At 37.8% G+C, this 18,656-nt stretch overlaps 1 protein-coding gene across 2 annotated transcripts in view; it reads left to right on the plus strand.

Annotated features, from left to right (window-relative positions):
• The window catches only part of pank4.L (pantothenate kinase 4 L homeolog), a 28,740-nt gene extending 12,240 nt beyond the window's left edge, over positions 1-16,500 (plus strand). Inside the window, exons 7-20 of one of the 2 annotated variants that reach the window (XM_041569338.1) lie at positions 992-1,173; positions 1,952-2,033; positions 3,066-3,166; positions 3,750-3,755; positions 4,633-4,788; positions 5,191-5,303; positions 5,569-5,656; positions 6,961-7,112; positions 9,734-9,789; positions 12,303-12,352; positions 12,946-13,050; positions 13,536-13,636; positions 14,708-14,776; positions 16,109-16,500. In XM_041569338.1, coding sequence (XP_041425272.1) covers positions 992-1,173; positions 1,952-2,033; positions 3,066-3,166; positions 3,750-3,755; positions 4,633-4,788; positions 5,191-5,303; positions 5,569-5,656; positions 6,961-7,112; positions 9,734-9,789; positions 12,303-12,352; positions 12,946-13,050; positions 13,536-13,636; positions 14,708-14,776; positions 16,109-16,322 — 1,475 coding nt within the window. In that variant the 3' untranslated portion in view covers positions 16,323-16,500. The remainder of the gene's footprint in view (positions 1-991; positions 1,174-1,951; positions 2,034-3,065; positions 3,167-3,749; positions 3,756-4,632; positions 4,789-5,190; positions 5,304-5,568; positions 5,657-6,960; positions 7,113-9,733; positions 9,790-12,302; positions 12,353-12,945; positions 13,051-13,535; positions 13,637-14,707; positions 14,777-16,108) is intronic. The other variant, XM_041569339.1, reaches the window with a different exon arrangement.
• Positions 16,501-18,656: the final 2,156 nt, after the last annotated feature.

The following is an 18,656-nucleotide window of genomic DNA, read 5'->3' on the forward strand; positions in this document are numbered from 1 at the left end:
GCTAATTGTCCTGTGGACACACTGAAAAATGTCTGACTGTGGCAGCAAAGAACATTGCCGAACCATTTGTTGCAGTAGCAAATACTGCTTTGAGAACTGATGCTGTTAAAATATCTTTCATTATATGCTTTCTTTTCACATAACCTTTAAGTTGCAAAGGTTCTGTAAAATGTAAAATTAGTTGCTGTTAAAGCTTCATATTAGTAAGAATGCTTAATAGGAGCTGTTACTGAGACATAAATAAAACTAATGGAATCAACAACCAGTCTTACAGAACACTAATGTTTTAGCAGTTTGCAGGTAGGTGGCTTGCTGAGCTCTGTCCTTGGCCCCAGCCAATCAGGTTGTTCTGATTTCTCTGCCTTCTTAAGTCCATCACATATTTATATTTTCAAGCCTGCTCTGCCTCCCTCCAATGATGTCAAAAAGCATCTGATAGAGATCTAGGGTAGGCTGGTTGGGTTATGTAAAGGCAGGTTATATATGGATGTAGATTGACAATTTGTCAACTTGCGCCTCAATACAGAACATCTTTTTGGAAAGATGGTGGGGTTGGGACAAATTCATTTTTAACATGTACATTTTATAAAAAAAAAAAAAGTAGTTATATTTACGTTGTTTTTTTGAAAACGATAAGCTCTGTGAAGGTGTACTATCCATGTAGGGCTATGGTACACACATTTCTTTTCTGCCATAAATTAGCTGGTGGAGCAAGCTAGCTCCAAGGTAAGTTGTGTGTTTTATAGCCTAGAAATTTTTGTGTTTGTGGACTGACAACTGCATATTCTGGGAGTTCTTATTGAAAGCAGCTGGCTGGGGCAGTTTTGAGTTCTACAAAACACACAGTTTTTCTGACCAAGTTTTTGGTCATCCAGTTATCCATCTTGAATTTTTAGAGGTCTCTTTATTCATCTTCATTGTTACTGTTGATTTTTTTCTTCTACTGCCTTTTGTATGAAAACACCATATCCGCTCCTTAATTCTTTCTTAGATTTCTCCAAAGAAGATATGGCAAAGAGTCTGTTGCACATGATCAGCAATGATATCGGCCAACTGGCCTGTCTGTATGCCAAACAACATAATCTCTCCCAGGTGTATTTTGGAGGATTCTTTATTCGTGGTCACCCAGTAACAATGCACACAATCTCCTACAGTATAAACTTCTTCTCTAAGGTGAGAGTGTGAGCTGCCATATTAAATGCATATTTTTGTGTAAAGTTAGAGTTAAGGGTTGCAACCTGCTTTGCAAAAATGTTTCTTTATGCTAATGTTATAAATGGGGAAGTAGGAACAGAGATTGGAATTCGGTATTTGTTTCCAGAAGATGTGGCAACCCGGGGGGGGGTGGGGGGTGGTTTGTAGTCTAGTGGGGACCAATGGTGTTTAAAGGAGAGGATAAAAAAATGACTTTTTGCTCTGCCACTGTAAAGTACATTTGAACCCATTTTTTTCTCTCTCTGTTGTCAATTCAGAACTTTCGTTTACCCACTACTGCCATGTTTGTAACCTTCCTTGATTCATAACCCCTTCTTTTTTCTTTAGTCGCCTTATACCCATCTACCGTAGGTCAATCTAACAGAATTTGGCTGTTGCTATGGATAAATTATAATCCATTATCCGGAAACCCGTTATACAGAAAGCTCAAAATTATAGGAAGGCTTTCTCCTATACACTCCATTTTGTCCAAACTTTTAAACATGATTTCCCTTTTCTCTGTAGTAATAAAACAGTGCCATGTATTAGATATACTTAATCATTATTGGGAGGCAAACAATCCTACTGGGCTTATTTCATGTTTAAATAATTTTTTAGTAGACTTAAGGTATGAAGAGATCCAAAGATCTATTATCCGGAAAACCCCAGATCCCGAGCATTCTGGATAACTGGTCCCATACCTGTAAGTGCCATTTCTTAACCATAATTATCCATGTTGTTCTGCCTCTGCTTTCAGGGAGAAGTCCAGGCACTTTTTCTCAGGCATGAAGGTTACCTTGGCACTATAGGGGCATTTCTAAAAGGAGCTGAGCAAGACAGTAAGTATTTATTAGCATCTCTTCAATATTTAATGCCAGTTTATAAAATAATTACTTTATGCTTAAATTGGTCTGGTAAAAACGTAAAATCTTTGCAACAGTTTCTTACTGAGCTGGGGAAGAAAATATTGACTTGGAAGCAAAACTGGCTAGTTAGTATAATATACTGTAGGACAGTACAGGGAAGAGGTAAGGGTACCACATTGCTTTTATGGCATGTAAAAGATACAGACCAATGAATGGCACTCAACCTATCATCTTTTAAAGGAGAACTAAACCCTAAAAATAAATGGCTAAAAATGCCATATTTTATATAATGACCTTATTGCATGAGCCTAAAATTTCAGCTACTAAATGGCAGCAATGATCCTGGACTTCAGACTTGTCACAGGGGGGGTTATGATCTTGGAAAGTGTCTGCGACACTCCCATGCTTAGTGGACTCTGAGCAGCTGTTGAGAAGCTAAGCTTAGAGGTTGTCACAAACTATCAAGCAAAAAATGAGGTTGGCCTGTAATATCAGCTGATGCTACAGGGCTGATTATTACATTCTGATGCTAGTTTCACTGGTTTCTGTGCTGCTATGTAGCAATTATCTGTATTAATTACTAATCAGCCTTAAATTGTGACATTTATATTCTAGGTGTACTGTATATTTTGCCGAAAAGCACTGAAGCCTATGTGTGACAATAGAGTCTATGGGCGTCATTTTCTTGGCAAAAAGTTTAGCTCACCACTACCCAGGAATGAAGAAATTCTATTTTTGACTGCAATTACACATACAATTTACGTTAAAACAGCAGAAAATATGTCATTAATCTGTACTGGAAATTTACTTAAAATTGCATTTTCTTTTATTGAGGGACAAAATAAATAAGGTTTGCTCTAGGTAATCAGGGTGGATTGAACTAAACAACCGTTGCTGCTGTCTGAGGGCTTCTTCTTTGCTTGCTTTGAAATGTTATAATCTGCTTTATGATCAATTCAGAATGTATTATTCTCCATTAAAATGTAACTGGAATGTTTTCACTAGATCCCAATATGTACAGCTGGGGAGAAAACTACGCTGGCAGCTCTGGTCTCATGAGCACTTCACCTGATATTTACCCTATGCAGAGGACTCGAAGTGGCACTGTGAGTTGTATTAATAATCACACTGGGAGTGTCGACACCTGCTGTACCTCTAAGCAGAGAGGAAAACAAATACACGTCACTGTTTGAAGGAGCATTAATGCTAAGCCACAATTTTGTTATGCACAATATATTTTAGAAGAAAATTCACAAATAACTGTCGGAAGCTCATTATAAACTGTAGAGATTAGAAGCTTGGTGGCCTCCAGCTGGTAATACCAGTTCACAACAACTGGCTGGTTGTAGATTCTCACCCTTTCTGTGTAATATTCCAGCTGGGCAGTGTCTATTGCAAGGGAAATAGTTTAGCAATTGCGTTTGAAGCCCATGCAAGCTTTGACAATGGTCAAGCCCCAGATTTGTACAAAGGCCTAGGGCAGCAGAATTTTAGGAGGACAACATTAAAGCTTAATTACAGCTGTATAATACATGAATGTATTTATAAGCAGTGCAATATTTCATACAAAGACCGCTAGATTTATTTTTGAAGTTGGGATTGTTTATACCTTTATCGAAAGCAATTTGTAGATATGTGTAAATTCTTACAACTGTTTTTACCTCCCTGTTTTCTCATCCTTTCCTCCAGTTTACAGTAAGTAACTCTGCTCCTTATGTCCTCCTCCTGCAATTGTATCCAACCTGTGGCATCCAGGTGCCGCTAAACCACCAGTGTGATTCAGGCTAGCTCTGGTTCCCTATATTGGCTGCTTTTAGAATGCTGCTGTTCTGTAGTGACGCCATAGCTTGCAGAAAAGGATTAGTTTGTGTGTTGGCAGAGAAACAATTAACTGCTTTACCCTGGGCTATCCAGTTATTGTGGCAGTGCAAGATTGCAGTTGTACATGTTTAGTTTGGTGCCGCTTGTCTTGTATTCTAGCCCATATGAGAAATTCTTCCATTTCTTTGCCAAACTGCTCTTTTTTTTTTTTTTTTTTTTTAAAGGTTTCAGCCCCTTATAAATAATGAAAGTCGAGGAGCACAAATAGGACTAATGTTGAGGGGTACATTTTCAGGACTGTATCCATCCCAAGTTGAATAGTAGGGTGTTCCACAACCTTTAATAGCTTATATCAAAATCGAAACCGCACAAGTGTTGTAAACCTAAAAAGAACAATTTTGTTCAGTCAAACAAAAATTAATTCTGAGCACCTTTGCAATCTACTGAAGTATAGCTACCTCCTTTACCTCATGATTTAGTTACAGTATATTTCATGTATTTTGCCATAGCTGAAATTAAATTTGTATGGAGTTAACTTGCAAAATCACATGCTCTTCTGTAACACAAGCAATGCGTGACCTGTAGTGCATAAAAATCAGTTGTTTTTATTTATAAAAGTAAAAGAAGAAGTCTGATTGGTTGCTATGCATCACCCAATTGTGGCAAACTGTTACCAGTTTAGTTCATTATTGTTATGGTTCTGTTGAAGTGTATTTTAACTCATAGTGAGATGAGATTCTATACCTTACAGTTTGACATGCTGGAAATGGACCGACTGGAACGGCAGCTGGTGAATTTGCCTTTGCTGTTTGATTCATCATCCTATGTCCCTGATACAGTGGATTTAGCAGAAGATGCTATGGCTCGGGAATACTGGCTTTCATGCTTTGAAGAAGCTTTGGAAGGTGTAAGTCAAAAATGTGTGGTTCAAAAATATATACTGCATGTTAAGTCTTACTAATCAGCACCATCATGTGGCAGTTTGGTGTACCAACAATAAAAATGTTATTTAGTTAATACATAGCATTACATTTTGTTACTAGATCATGTATTGCATGCTTTCCTTTTATTTTTATTATTAAAGAGAAAATAGTATTTATTAGCTATGGTTCACCTTTAGTAAAATTTTAAAAAAAAAGTAAGATAATAATGGATGATTACATATATATGTGTGCTGGCAACCAATCCATTTTTGCCATGTGCTAACACTACCCTCTGTTCACACACTAGCCAGTATAAATTCACAGTACATTGTATTCTGGGAGGCAGTACGGGTATTTTGGACATTCTTTCCAAATTTGTTTTCAAGGTGGCTAAACGGGCTGTTGCCAGTCAACCTGATGCAAATGATGCAACAGATCGGGCATACAAATTTCAGCAGAAGTACTTGAATAAATTACGAACCCTGAGACTTCAGCCTTTGTAAGTAGTTTCGTATTACTTCTAAGAAACTAGTTACAGGAGAACCCTAATTTTATATTTCTCAGGGGATGACATTAATATGGGGTAAAATCCGGGAACAAAAAGACTCCACTTGCCTGTATGGGACCACAAAAATACTTTGTCAATTCTCGGAAACTGTTAAATCCTGGTACATCAAATCGGGGTTCTTCTGTAACTGCAGTGAACATACTGCCTATTCCACTAGTTAAATATCCTTACTAGGTGTTCTTGTCTATCCTTACAGTGCTTATGGATCACTGACAGTTCGCAGTTTATTAGACACAAGAGAACATTGTCTTAATGAATTCAATTTCCCAGATCCGTATTCAAAGGTGAGTGTGTTTTATTCTCATTTTGTCATGTGTATCCAAATATTTCTTTCTGACTAGAAGAAGCAACAAGCCATGTATTCTGGGTAGGTAACTCCACATTGCTGTGCTGTCTATATGTTTTCAGTTCTTTGTTATCAAGTGTGTAGATTTACTGAATTTATTATTTTTTGCATGCTTATTAGTGCATCCATGCCAGGCATTTTACAATACAGGAGTGCATCCTGCACGATAATAGTTCGATTCTGGAGATACCTGAAAAGATCCAAAGCCAGGCATGTTGTACAAGTCACAGCTGACTTGTTTTCATCTTGTCATCAAGGGATACAATGATTTAACTGAACAGTGATAACCTGATAAAATCATCTATAAATATATATATATATATAATTTAATGGACCCTACAAATCAGAAGAAATAGGTATGAGATTGTTATTGTGGACTTAACACTGAAGGGCTCATTTACAGTTTAAGGCCCAGCACTAGGTACAAAGTGGTTGTAGAATTGCACCTATTAAAAAATAAAATAAACCATTCTTGTTCATATTTGCCCTCTTCTGTTTTAGAGCTGTGCAAATAATGAAATATTTACTTGAAAGCATATTTTGTTTTCTTCACTTGCTCCATGAAATTCACTAACCAGGTCAAATCTTTGCACCTCTAATATGTGATGCAAAAATGTGTAGCTAATTTGTGTTGGAAGCAACTATGTGAAATTTTTTGAAAGAAATGTTGCATGGTTTTGCTAAAGACATTTGCCAAATTGCATTGTGTGTGGCTGTGTATATGTGTGTGTGTATACATATGCTCCAAATCAAAGTACTGGCACTCAATAGCAAATACATAGGGATAATCCCCTATGTGTTTATTAAGTCATACTTTTATGACGTGTATGACTTAATAAACACGTAAACTGATGTGTTTGCATCAGAAACATTACTAAAGTAAAAATTAGGCAAAGCCAGAGATCAAACTGCCACTTATCATGTATCTATCCTAATGTATGTTCCTTCTGTGTCTCTCTAAATCATCATTTCTTTTTATTCATGTCACTGGACCTGGAGAGTTTTTTCCCCTATCATAAGAAATATGTTTTTGCAATGTGTGTCGTTTGATTAGCCTTAGCACCTCAGTGTATCTGTCTTGTTCACGTTAAGCATGCTGATAACGGTAACTTGTTGGTCCGATAGAGGCCATGAACCTAAGAGGAGAGTGAATGAACAGAACGGGTCTTGGACCAAGGCATCCAAGCCTGGGTAAGACATTTTCCTTATGTAATGTACAGTTTCTCATATTTTTCTTTACAGGTAAAGCAGAAAGAGAATGACATAGCGTTAAAATGTTTTCAGAGAGTAATCAAATCATTGGATGCATTGGGCTGGGAGGAGAAACAGTTTGCTCTGGTGAAAGGACTGCTAGCGGGCAATGTCTTTGACTGGGGAGCAAAAGCAGTCTCAGAGTAGGTGTTCTACATTTTAAACCAACCATGTTATGTATAGATACACTTACCCTTGTGTTAAAATAGTCACACCTTGTCCTGCAATAATTGTTAAGAGTTGTATGTGTATGTCGGTTTCATTGCAGCACACAGCCTAATGTTCATGAGTTTCCTGTTCCATTAGTAGTGGATATTTTCCATTAATTTACAGTCGATGGCCTTGCTGAAAAATGTATTTGTTTTAGTGATGTGTGCTTAACTCATACATATTTAGCACATTCCAAATTATCAGCAATGGATGTAAAGAAGATTCATTTAGAGTTTTAGAGGGGTTGTTCACTTTTAAGTTAACTTTTAGTTTAATGTAGAGAGTGATATTCTGAGACAATTTGCAATTGGTTTTCATTTTTTATTCTTTATGGGTTTTGAGTTATTTAAATTTTTGTTCAGTGGCTCTCCAGTTTGCAGTTTCAACAATCTGGTCCAAATTACCCTAGCAACCATGCGTTGATTTGAATATGAGACTGGAATATGAATAGGTGAGGGTCTAAATAGAAAGAGTGAACAAGTAATAAAAAGTAGCAATTGCAATAAATGTGTAGCCTTACACAGCATTTGTTTTTATATGGGGTCAGTGACCCTCATTTAAAAGCTGGAAAAAGTCAGAAGAAGAAGGCAAATAATAATTCAAACTATGTAAAAAAAACAAATATTAAAGACCAACTGAAATTTAGCCATTCTATAACATACTTAAAGTTAACTAAAGATGAACCAACCCTTTAATGGCTTAACAATTGTATAGGCGGATGAGCTGTGCGACTAAGGGGTACAACATTCCATTCACTAAGCATTTGTGCCAACAAATGACTCTGGGTGGGCATTAATTGTAATTTGGCTGCTAGGCACACTGTAAAGGGCAAGAGAACACTGTGCTTAACACCTGCCTTGAACACAGTCTCAATGCAGGCAGTTCTCATTGCTCCTGCAGTTATGCATGATACTATCCAAGTCCAATGTAGTATAAAGAAGGTAGAGGCACATAGATTAGCACTCCACTAATAAATGGAGTGGGACTTTGCTTAGGCCACTGAAGAATCTGTGTGCCTTCACCTTCTGAATATTACAGTGAACTTTATCTACTGCATGGCCACTTTTGTTACATCTTAAGCAGCAGGATGACATGTTGCACCTGCCAGGGTTGCATTTCCAAAAAAGTTGCTTCTCAAACAAACTTTTTGCACCTGTTTTTGCAATTAGCCACACGTTGGTAAATGAGCCTATAAGTATTGTATCACTTGCAAATAATATTAATGTTCGTGGCTAGGGATGGGCAAATTTTTTGCCTTGTTTTGCCACTGAAATGACGGCCATAGACTTGTATGGCATCATGCGTCAAAATAATTTCGCCGCGTAGCAAAAATTTTTTGACGTCCATAGACTTTAATAGGCGTCGGCGACATTTCGTAGGCGGCAAATTTTTGGCGAAGTGAAACGGGTCAAATTCACCCATCCCTATTCGTGGCTGGATATAACTAGTAATATGATGACTTACCCTCAGTATAAATAAACCCTTGATTAATTATCAATTGGTTTTACAATTCTTATATCTCTCTACTTCCAGTTTGAATTTAACTTAACCATTAGGTAACACATAGGTAATCTGTTAATCAATTATTTAAAGGAAAACTATACCCCCCAAACAATGTAAGTCTCTATTAAAAGATACTGAGTAAAAAAGCTCATGTGTTAAACCCTGCTTCATGTAAATGAACCATTATCATAATAATATACTTTTTTAGTAGTATGTGCCATTGGGTAATCATAAATAGAAAATTGCCATTTTAAAAAATAAGGGCCGCCCCCTGAGATCGTAAGATTCACTGTGTACACATACAAACCACATGTAAGGTCACATGAGCCAATTAACAGACAGAGTTCTGCCTTTTGCTTCCTCACTTCTTCCTGTTACAGTTAGTGTTGTAGTATTTCTGGTCAGGTGATCTCTGAGGCAGCACAGATAGAGTCACGAAATGGTGGTTCAAGGCAAGAGATGTAAAAGGGCAATATTTATGTAAATAAATATTCCAGTTTGGTAAGATTCTTTAATATGTCATTCAATTTGATATAAACTATCTGTTGCTTAAGTATTCATTTTGGGGGTATAGTTTTCCTTTAATAACATAGTCCTATAAAACCTTAGGGTGGAGGGAGGTATAACGGATACTGATGAATAAATCATCTTGGCTTTGAGTTTTCTATTTTTTTTTTTATTTTAACCATACATTATACTCAGTTATTTTTTTTATGGTTTCTGGCAGAAATTTTCATATTTGTCATAACTGGTGTTCATTAATTCTGATTTACAAAAATCCACTGCATTGTGCTTTCATTGCAGCTGTGCTCCTTGTTATAAGCATCTCAATATTGTTTATGGCCACTCAGAAGTCCATGTAAATTGATTCTACTAGATTTATGCTGGTACCAGTAGGAGGTGCTATATGTATTTATATAGAGCTGCTAAGCTGACTTTCCAACTAGTACTGTACTTGTAAAGGGTCTCATTGTATTAACATTTAGATTATACTACATACATCTATACAGCTAAGTGCTTTGATGTGTTCCTGTTTGTTTATTCCTTTCAGAGTCCTGGAATCTAATTCAGAGTTTGGATTTGAGGAAGCAAAAGAAAAGTTGCAAGGTGAGCAATAGTTTCAAAAAGAAAAAGCTTCAGAGGCACACATCCCATCCATCCCATAATACTTTTGTGCATTTAATGTACTTTAGGCTATGATGTAATATTCTGCCCCTTCACTTGGAATTAAAGCTCCCTGACATAAATTATTGATGTACATGTTTGGCATTGACTTTATTCTCTATGCACCCTCTTGCCTGAATGAATGGTTTGTGCACCGTATTAGTCAACAGCTGACATTGCTCTGTATGCTTACACAGACACCATACTATGTTTTGTAATTTTTTTTTTATATTCATGATGCACAATATATACACAATAAGATCCCCCTGGCACACAGAGATTTTTAGTGTTTTATAGACCATCAAACACTAAATTTGTTTAACATATTAGAATATTGCTATATTTGGTTATGGTTTTATGCAGTCACAGTAACAGCTAGCACCAGGCATATTATTTATACTGCAGAATTATACATTCTGGGGCCGATTCACTAAATTCGAGTGAAGGATTCGAAGCAAAAAAACTTCGAATTTCGAAGTATTTTTTGGGCTACTTCAACCATCGAATGGGCTACTTCGACCATCGAATGGGCTACTTCGACCTTCGACTACGACTTTGAATTGAAGGATTCGAACTAAAAATTGTTCGACCATTCGATAGTCGAAGTACTGTCTCTTTAAAAAAAACTTCGACCCCTAGTTCGGCAGCTAAAAGCTACCGAAGTCAATGTTAGCCTATGGGGAAGGTCCCCATAGGCTTTCCTAAGTTTTTTTGATCGAAGGATATTCCTTCGATCGTTGGATTTAAATCCTTCGATTCGAAGGATTTAATCGTTCGATCGAAGGAATAATCCTTCGATCGTACGATCGCAGAATTTGCGCTAAACCTTCGACTTCGATATTTTCGAAGTCGAAGGATTTCAATTCCTAGTCGAATATCGAGGGTTAATTAACCCTCGATATTCGACCCTTAATGAATCAGTGCTTAGTGTTCTGTGCTTTGTCACATGCCGGTGACTTACACACCCATCTATAAGTCCATCCAATACATTGCAGTACCATCAGGAGTAATATACTTGATGAATTGTGAATGCGGGAAGCGTTATGTTGGTAAAACGAAACGTGAATTTAGGAGAAGAATCCTTGAGCATGTGGGAGATGTCAAACATAGGAGGAATACATCGGTAGCAAGACACATTAACGAAATACACAATGGCAAGATTGAGATGTTAAAATTCACAGCAGTGGATCACATCAACCCCACAATGCGGGTTGGTGACATAGACAGAAAATTATTGCAGTGTGAAGCACAATGGATTTATTGGTTAAATACTAAAGTACCATATGGCCTCAATGAGGGCTTTACCTTCTCTCCATTTTTATAATAATAATCCTTTTTTAATATACTGATAATCATTCTAGGAATAATTTCAAGTGGCTATATACTTCCTCCTTTTTAGGTAATATCAAGCGGTCCTTAGCTTGCTTGTGCCCCCTAGCGCTATTTATTTTAGTAAAGGGGTCTCCGTGTCTGATTAGTCATTGACTATTTCTGTTTCAGATACGTTACTGGCCCCACTCACCGTAGCAACCAGTAATATATGGGGGGCGCGTGCGCAATACGCAATGCTAGAGGTAAATGTGCGCATGACATATAGACCTTTACGCGCAAGTATGGGCAGCGCATGCGCAATCATGCAATGAGGCGTCCGAGTACATTAGCAACATGCGCAACCGGAAGTGACGTATGCGCATAACCCATTAACCACAATGCACAATAGATACATTGATGCGCTTGAGGGTATTCTCTCCTTGCGCAACCGGAAATGACGCTAATCTGAGGCGCCGAGCTACACGAATGGCTTGAGACGGCTATTTAAACCGCATTTGGACACACACCCGGCACTTATGCCCCTGAAGAAGCCGCGCAAACGGCGAAACGCGTCGGGCTTGTGGCATAGGTGGACGGTGGGCGACTAGCTCCCACTTGTTCCCTACATAGCTAGGTAGGAGATTCTATCTGGGGAACTATTGGAAGGGAGGGTTCTGGGACTGCGACTGGCATCCAGGGTTTAAACTTGTTGCGGAAAGCACACTGTCATTTGACATGGTCTAAGTTGTGCTAGTTCACCGTTCCACCTGTAGCCTGGTTTTTAATTGGTTTTAGAGACACTTTTCCCGGACTTCATCACTTCCACTATGGAGTCTTTTGTTATTCAGTTTGTTGGTGGTGTGTGTATGGGTTTTATTTATTTGGATTAAAAGTTACGTTTTAGTTTTTAACTATCTCTAACTAAGTCTGAACTGGTTAGCTTTCAGTCAACAGGGCTTTTAAGGCTTCGTGCCTGGCCCAGCTGACTCTGTTTGTTTTTGGTCTAATATTATACGTTCTTCAATGAACACTAACCTGCAGACAAATTCTACTTAGAACTAATTTATACTCGCAGCAGGGTATTATGTACATCGTATTGTTACAATAGAACTGTTGGCAAAAATAATTTGTCCCTTTTCCTGCAGCACGTCCTTGGCTAGTGGACACATACGATAACTGGATTGAGCGATTAAGGGTAGGTTTAAATTTTCGTATTGTTTTTGAACACTAATTCTTAACCCTTACAGTGCTGTGATTATGAATTAAAGTACCTAATCACCAATGAGTTGGCACATGGCACAATGTATTGGCCTAAACTGTTGCATTTATCCATTCATCTATGTACCTTGAAATGCTATAGCTGTACTTCTACCACACCAACGAATTCAGCTATTTCGCTCATATGCCTATTGCTCAGATCTATGCTTTTTGGTTATGTTGTGCAAGAGATTTAAGTAGATTTATATTCTGGTAGTCACCCAAAATATCACATGAATTCTATCCATATAACAGTTTTGTGCATGGGGTCGTTGTTATGCATGCAACATTTAAAATGTCGAAATGTTAGAATTGGCTCAGAATAATATATGTAAAAACAAAGGTAATGAGAATACCACCCATCAACTTCCTAATTGTTTGCCAAAACCCTAAAATCTCAGGTTATTTTCATGACATCTGCTTAATAGAGAAAAAAAATGTAAACTACAGGGAATATTTGCAGAAGAATAAAAGCGAAACTCTTATGGTCATATTCAATCTATATTCATTTTGATTTGCTTCTTTCTATAGGGTCCGCCTCATAAATGTGCCTTAATTTTTGTGGATAACAGTGGTATAGATATAATTCTGGGAATTTTCCCCTTTGTTCGAGAGCTGCTTGCCAGAGGAACTGAGGTACTGTGAATATATGCATTATTTTTCTCCAGCCTGTAAAATTGTGATTAGAAAATGACTATGTGCAAGCAAGTGATCCTGCGTGGGTGTCGCCTAGAGAGATGGCCTGCCAATCTTACAGCTTTTCTTTTCATACTCTTTGATAATGTAAAGGATTTGGTCCTACCTACCTGTTATTAAGTAAAGGGCCACAAGAACTTTATATTGTCTGCTGTATAGTGATTATTACAGGAGACACATTTAGACAGTGCATCACAATTGTAATCAGAACATATTTTCAATATAAAACACTTAATAAACAGTTTTTTGTTGTTTTTTGTGCCTGAAAATGCAATGTGTCCTCTACGTACAGTATGTGTAGATTTACACACATGTAAATCCCTATACGCCATTTTTAGAGAAAATGCAGTATTTTCAGTGCTATTACTGATTTCCAAAACCATTGTATGGGTTTTATGGAGATAATAAAATGTTTAATCTTGCAGGTTATTCTGGCCTGTAATTCTGGTCCTGCCCTAAATGATGTAACATACAACGAATCTCTGATTGTAACAGAATGTATTGCAGCTATGGATACTACCATACAGTAAGTAGTAGTCAGTTTTGTCTTCTGCTAGTGTACTAGCTATTTTGTGAAAGTAATATATATAGGGCTGGGAACATCATATATGTAGGTAATTTAAAGCAAACTAAAATCATGGTGTACATCATGGTACTACTCTTGACTTGGAGGTACAACATCCTTTTAAAACTGTGTACTGACACTAGCCAATGGTGAAGGGAGCCTGAACAGACTTATAATGGCATGAACATTGAATAGGGAGTAAAAGTCGGGTTTTACCGGAAAGTCATAGCAAAACACTGTCCAAAGATATAGTGGTCTGTTTAAAAAGTTACTTAATGAAGAGTAATAAATGATTAATAATTATTATCCAAAGTGTCACATATAATATGAATAAATATACATAACAAAAATGTAGCAGGTTAAATGGTCAACCCTGCTTTCACAAGAGCCAGTTGTGAGCAGTGCATAGTATCTGGTTTATCTGGTTGAATCTCTGGTAATTTGGGGGATTCTAGATGTAGCAAAAACTTTTAAAGTTTTAAGTAAAGCAGGATAAATACTATCTGCTGATAAAGTGCAAGTGGGAAGAGAATGGTTGGCTGAAGAGACAGTATATAAAGATGGAGGCAACTTCAACTTTACAGATAATGGATCCCATACCTGTAGTTTGTGGTAGTATCTAAAATATTTCAAAGTCTAATCAGTGAGAGATATTTTAACATACTCATTCTAAGCGGTGAACATCATGGAGATTTTTTTTTTAAAGTTTTCTATATTGATAAACATTTTTGCTTCTACTCATTTCATTCTTTATAATTTGAGAAAATTTAGTTTAGCTACGTTGAAATATTTTATTAGATTTTCACAGTAATGTTGAGGCTTTGACCTTTTTCATTTACATACCTTCCTTTTTCATTTACATACCTTCCAATCAGAATCTATTTTATAAAGGAACACTCTACAATTTATATTTTTTGACATGCAAGAGGAGCAACTGGGATTAGATACATACTTGGGTCCCTGTGACATATATAACTTATATTACAGCAGACCTGCCCTTTCAGGTGCAAACTAAACCTTTCTACTTTCTAGGTCTGCTCTGCAGGACGAGAGGTTGATATTGGTACAAACAGGCTCAAGTTCCCCATGTTTAGACCTTAGGTAAGTTCTCAAATGTGTGTTTCTCTGAGTTGCAAATGCTTGATGCATAGCAGCTACTTGTGTTTGTTGTGGAATGAAGGGTTTGTCTTCTCTCTCTTTTGATTTTTGTTATGACCATTAAGCCATTAGACATTTAGGGAAAATATTCTACATTGCTGAACCTCAGTTGCATAATAAGGCAGTTATCGTCGAGGTTGCATTGTCGGTTCCTATAAAGCACTTGCCAGGCTTCTGTAGTGGGGCGTCCCTTATTATTACATGGTTTTGACTGTCATGACAAAGAAGTTGCAGGTTTCTAACAACTTGTGTGTAGAAATGGACCCCATTATGTGGTAAAAAAAATATTTTCACACTTAATTACACCTTTTGCCCAAGATGCTTTTAGATGCTCTTTCAGTTGAACATGCTTTATTCTCATAATTCTTAACTGTGCCAGTTGAATTTAAAAAGAAATTCCATTGGAAGTTTAATTGCTTCAACCACACTGTCCGATTAGAAGCAAATAGAATTCTCTCGGTAGAGGTTAATCATATGTGGTGTAAGGACATCCCTAATATAGATGAAATGTATAAAGAGACCCTTGAACCGGTGCCACAAATTACAACTTTGGCTAGTAACAGAATTTTGGTAATAACATTTTTAGATTAACTGTATCTCACACCTATTGGCTAGCTACAATATGTAATGTGGCCTCTGATGTTTGCTCAAAATGTAAAAACCTTCTTCCATGTATTTTGGAACTTCTTTGAGATTCTGGTATGAGCCTGCTCTCCAAAAAAATCCTTTCCCCTACTGAACATTACTGATAATATGAAAATGTACTTAAACGTAATGGACTATGGAGCACCTGGATCCAGGCTCAGAAATCGGGGTGAGGCGCTGTAGGAGAAACTCCTTTATCTTTGGTGTGTTTTCCCCCTGGTCAAATACTGACATTTTTATTTAATGTATACTGCTTTATACACTATATAGTATATAATAATTCCTGGTTTTGTTGTGCTGGTATAGCAGATGTAAATCTGACCTTGGGCTTATGAAATAAGAATCTGGTTAAATCTGCAACGCAGCCTGTCCAGAGAATCTGATCACACCTATGATTCCCAGCATGCTTTGATTGTGTACATGTTTACATGGTGCCATTAAGCCCTGCAAGTTTTCTGCTTCATGTTGAGGGAAGAGAAGCAGGATTGCAGGCTTAATAATGGACAGAAATAAGGAACTTGGTTTTGTTTGTTTTGCTTGGGAACATTTTAGTGATATCTATCACACAGGTGCCATATTTAATTATAGTTTTTCTCTACTTTATATATTTTTCTCTATTGTTTTCTGCAGTCGACTTGACAAAGGACTCACTATGCTTGTTAAGGAACGAAATACTGATCTGGTGATCATAGAAGGCATGGGACGAGCCATCCATACAAACTACTACGCCAGCTTCCAGTGTGAAAGCTTAAAATTGGCTGTTATCAAGAACTCCTGGCTAGCTGAAAGACTGAGGGGCAAGATCTTCAGCGTGGTTTTTAAGTATGAAACCCCTTCCAAGTGAGGTCCTGCCTGGCTGGCATAAACCCATTCCTCAGCACTAGTTTTATTCATCATTTGTAAAGAATGTATTTTTATTACACGGGTGGGACGTTTAAAATGGCTGTATTTATTTTGTGCTGAGAAAAAAAAAATATTCGTTATAAATATATAAATACACTTAAATTATATATGTATAAACAGTTTTTCTTTTGCAATTTGTGTATTTTTTTATCTATATATAAGCGGTCAGCTGAGGGTGTAAATTTCTATGTTTTACATTATGCACAATATCAATGGAGAACGTCACCTTTGCATACAACGGGGTGAGCTGCTGGCAGTGTTTCCGGAAGGTACCAGAGTATATTCTCCTTTGCAATGCTTCTCTAAGATTTTGAGTGTTTATCTCACCCCAAGCTATGGGTGATGCAGCCGGGCCACCAACAAAAGCCAGTGAGTTTCCTTTTCTGAATGCTGATTTGCAAATTTAATTGATAGCAGATTGACCTATGCGACAGCTCTGTGTTTATACTCAAAAGTTTACATGCTTAGGGTTTTTTTTTTTTCTTCACTTTAAGGCTGAGCGGCATTTCTCTCATTTGCCTATCTGAGTATATTACTATAGTCACATATAGTAGAAGTCTATATATTTACATGTAAATATATAAATATTTATTTGCGCATTTTACCCCAACATTTAATTCTAGCAAGTGTCAGCAATTTGCTATGTACAACTAACAAACAGCATGGTTGAGTTGTTTGCAGCAGGCCAAATTATCCACTACAGTTTGAGTTGCTTATGTCGCCTATAAGCAAAATCCGTACCAGAATATAGTTAGGAGTGTTTCTAAACTGGCATTTGGGCCACCTAACCCAAAACTGGCTGTGATAGGTCCTTTTTTTTCTTGGTCAAAAATTGCAGGTTTATTTTTAACCTACTGTGTGTTTCAAGCTACAATACACCAAAGCATTCCTACAACATAATATACAAATATATAAACAGAAATGAAAACTGCCTCTGTTTCTTAGTTTTCACCTTTATACATAATAATTTTGTTACATCATACATGGATTAAATCATTTTAAAGCCAAACTGTTTTTCAGCCGAGAGTTACATTTAGTGATTCCATTCCAAACTATGTGCCAAAACCTTGAAAATGACTCTTCTACCTATGCATCAGAAGGTAGTGGTAGCAGTAGCACACTGAGTGCCCCAGAAGTCCCTTTAAAGATGGAAAAGATAGAGGCGGGATCAGTGACAAAGGAGGCTGCTGGCGGAGAGCCTGCATGGGAGCCTCCTGGTAACTACACCCCCCCCAATTGCCCCTTTTACTGGAGTCCCTGGAGTTATAGCCAATACAACTATAGAAATTTCTAACATTTATTTGTAAGCCATCCGAGAGTTATGCGGAGTAGTATATTGCCCAAAAGACCTTAGGTGAACATTCTAGAGCTCAGTGATGGCATGAAATGAAAATGTTCTGGGCACTCATCTTCGCAATGGAGCTCATAATATTTAACACCATAGAAGCTTACTGGAACAACACAACAGTACTTACTATTCCTCTCTTTCCGTGAAACCATTACCAAATTTTACTGTGGTTTCTTCAATGCAACGATAATACGACAGCTGCTTCCCAACAAGCTTGGTGAGGACAGGCTGCATAAAGTGACGCCCTTCATCAATAGCCTGTCCCAGCACTTTGCAGAGGTTTACACCCCCTCCCAAAACATCTGCATAGAGGAATCCGTAATGCTTTTCAAAGGGCTCCTAACATTTCACATCCCAAGTAAGCATTCTCACTATGAGTACAAACCCCAGAGAGCGAGTAAAGTATGCCAGAAAAAAAGAGGTTAAATGAGATGTCCAGTGCTACTGCTCCAAGTGCCCCAGCCGGCTGGCTTCATGCTTCAAGCCGTGCTTTGAGCTGTACCACACATGCGTCCACTATGACAAAGATTGAGGCTAGTTATACATCTTTGCTCCCCCCCATATTCTCTAGGAGCCACCCTGAAATCCGTTTTGAAAGCCTTGCAAACACACAGCAAGCTGCCTGACCACCGCTGCCCCACACCATTGCCAAAGCACTCCCTTAGGAACTTACTGGCGCAAGCAATCCCACTCCATCCACTGCCAATGTGCATCTACCCCCAGGGTAGGAACAACTCTAGCTGCAGGCTTTCCATCCATCACGCTCCCTTCCATTCAGCCTGGGAAAGAGACCTACCTACGTACACTCCCTGTCCCCAGTCAGGGGGACTGTCATGTGCGGCCACTCAGCCCGGCCATCAAACCCTGGGGGAATGACCCCGCATTCATGGTCTGTTTTCATACTGAAAATCAAGATCAAGCAAGCTT

Source organism: Xenopus laevis, chromosome 7L (genome assembly GCF_017654675.1).
Source record: "Xenopus laevis strain J_2021 chromosome 7L, Xenopus_laevis_v10.1, whole genome shotgun sequence".
NCBI lineage: Eukaryota > Metazoa > Chordata > Amphibia > Anura > Pipidae > Xenopus > Xenopus laevis.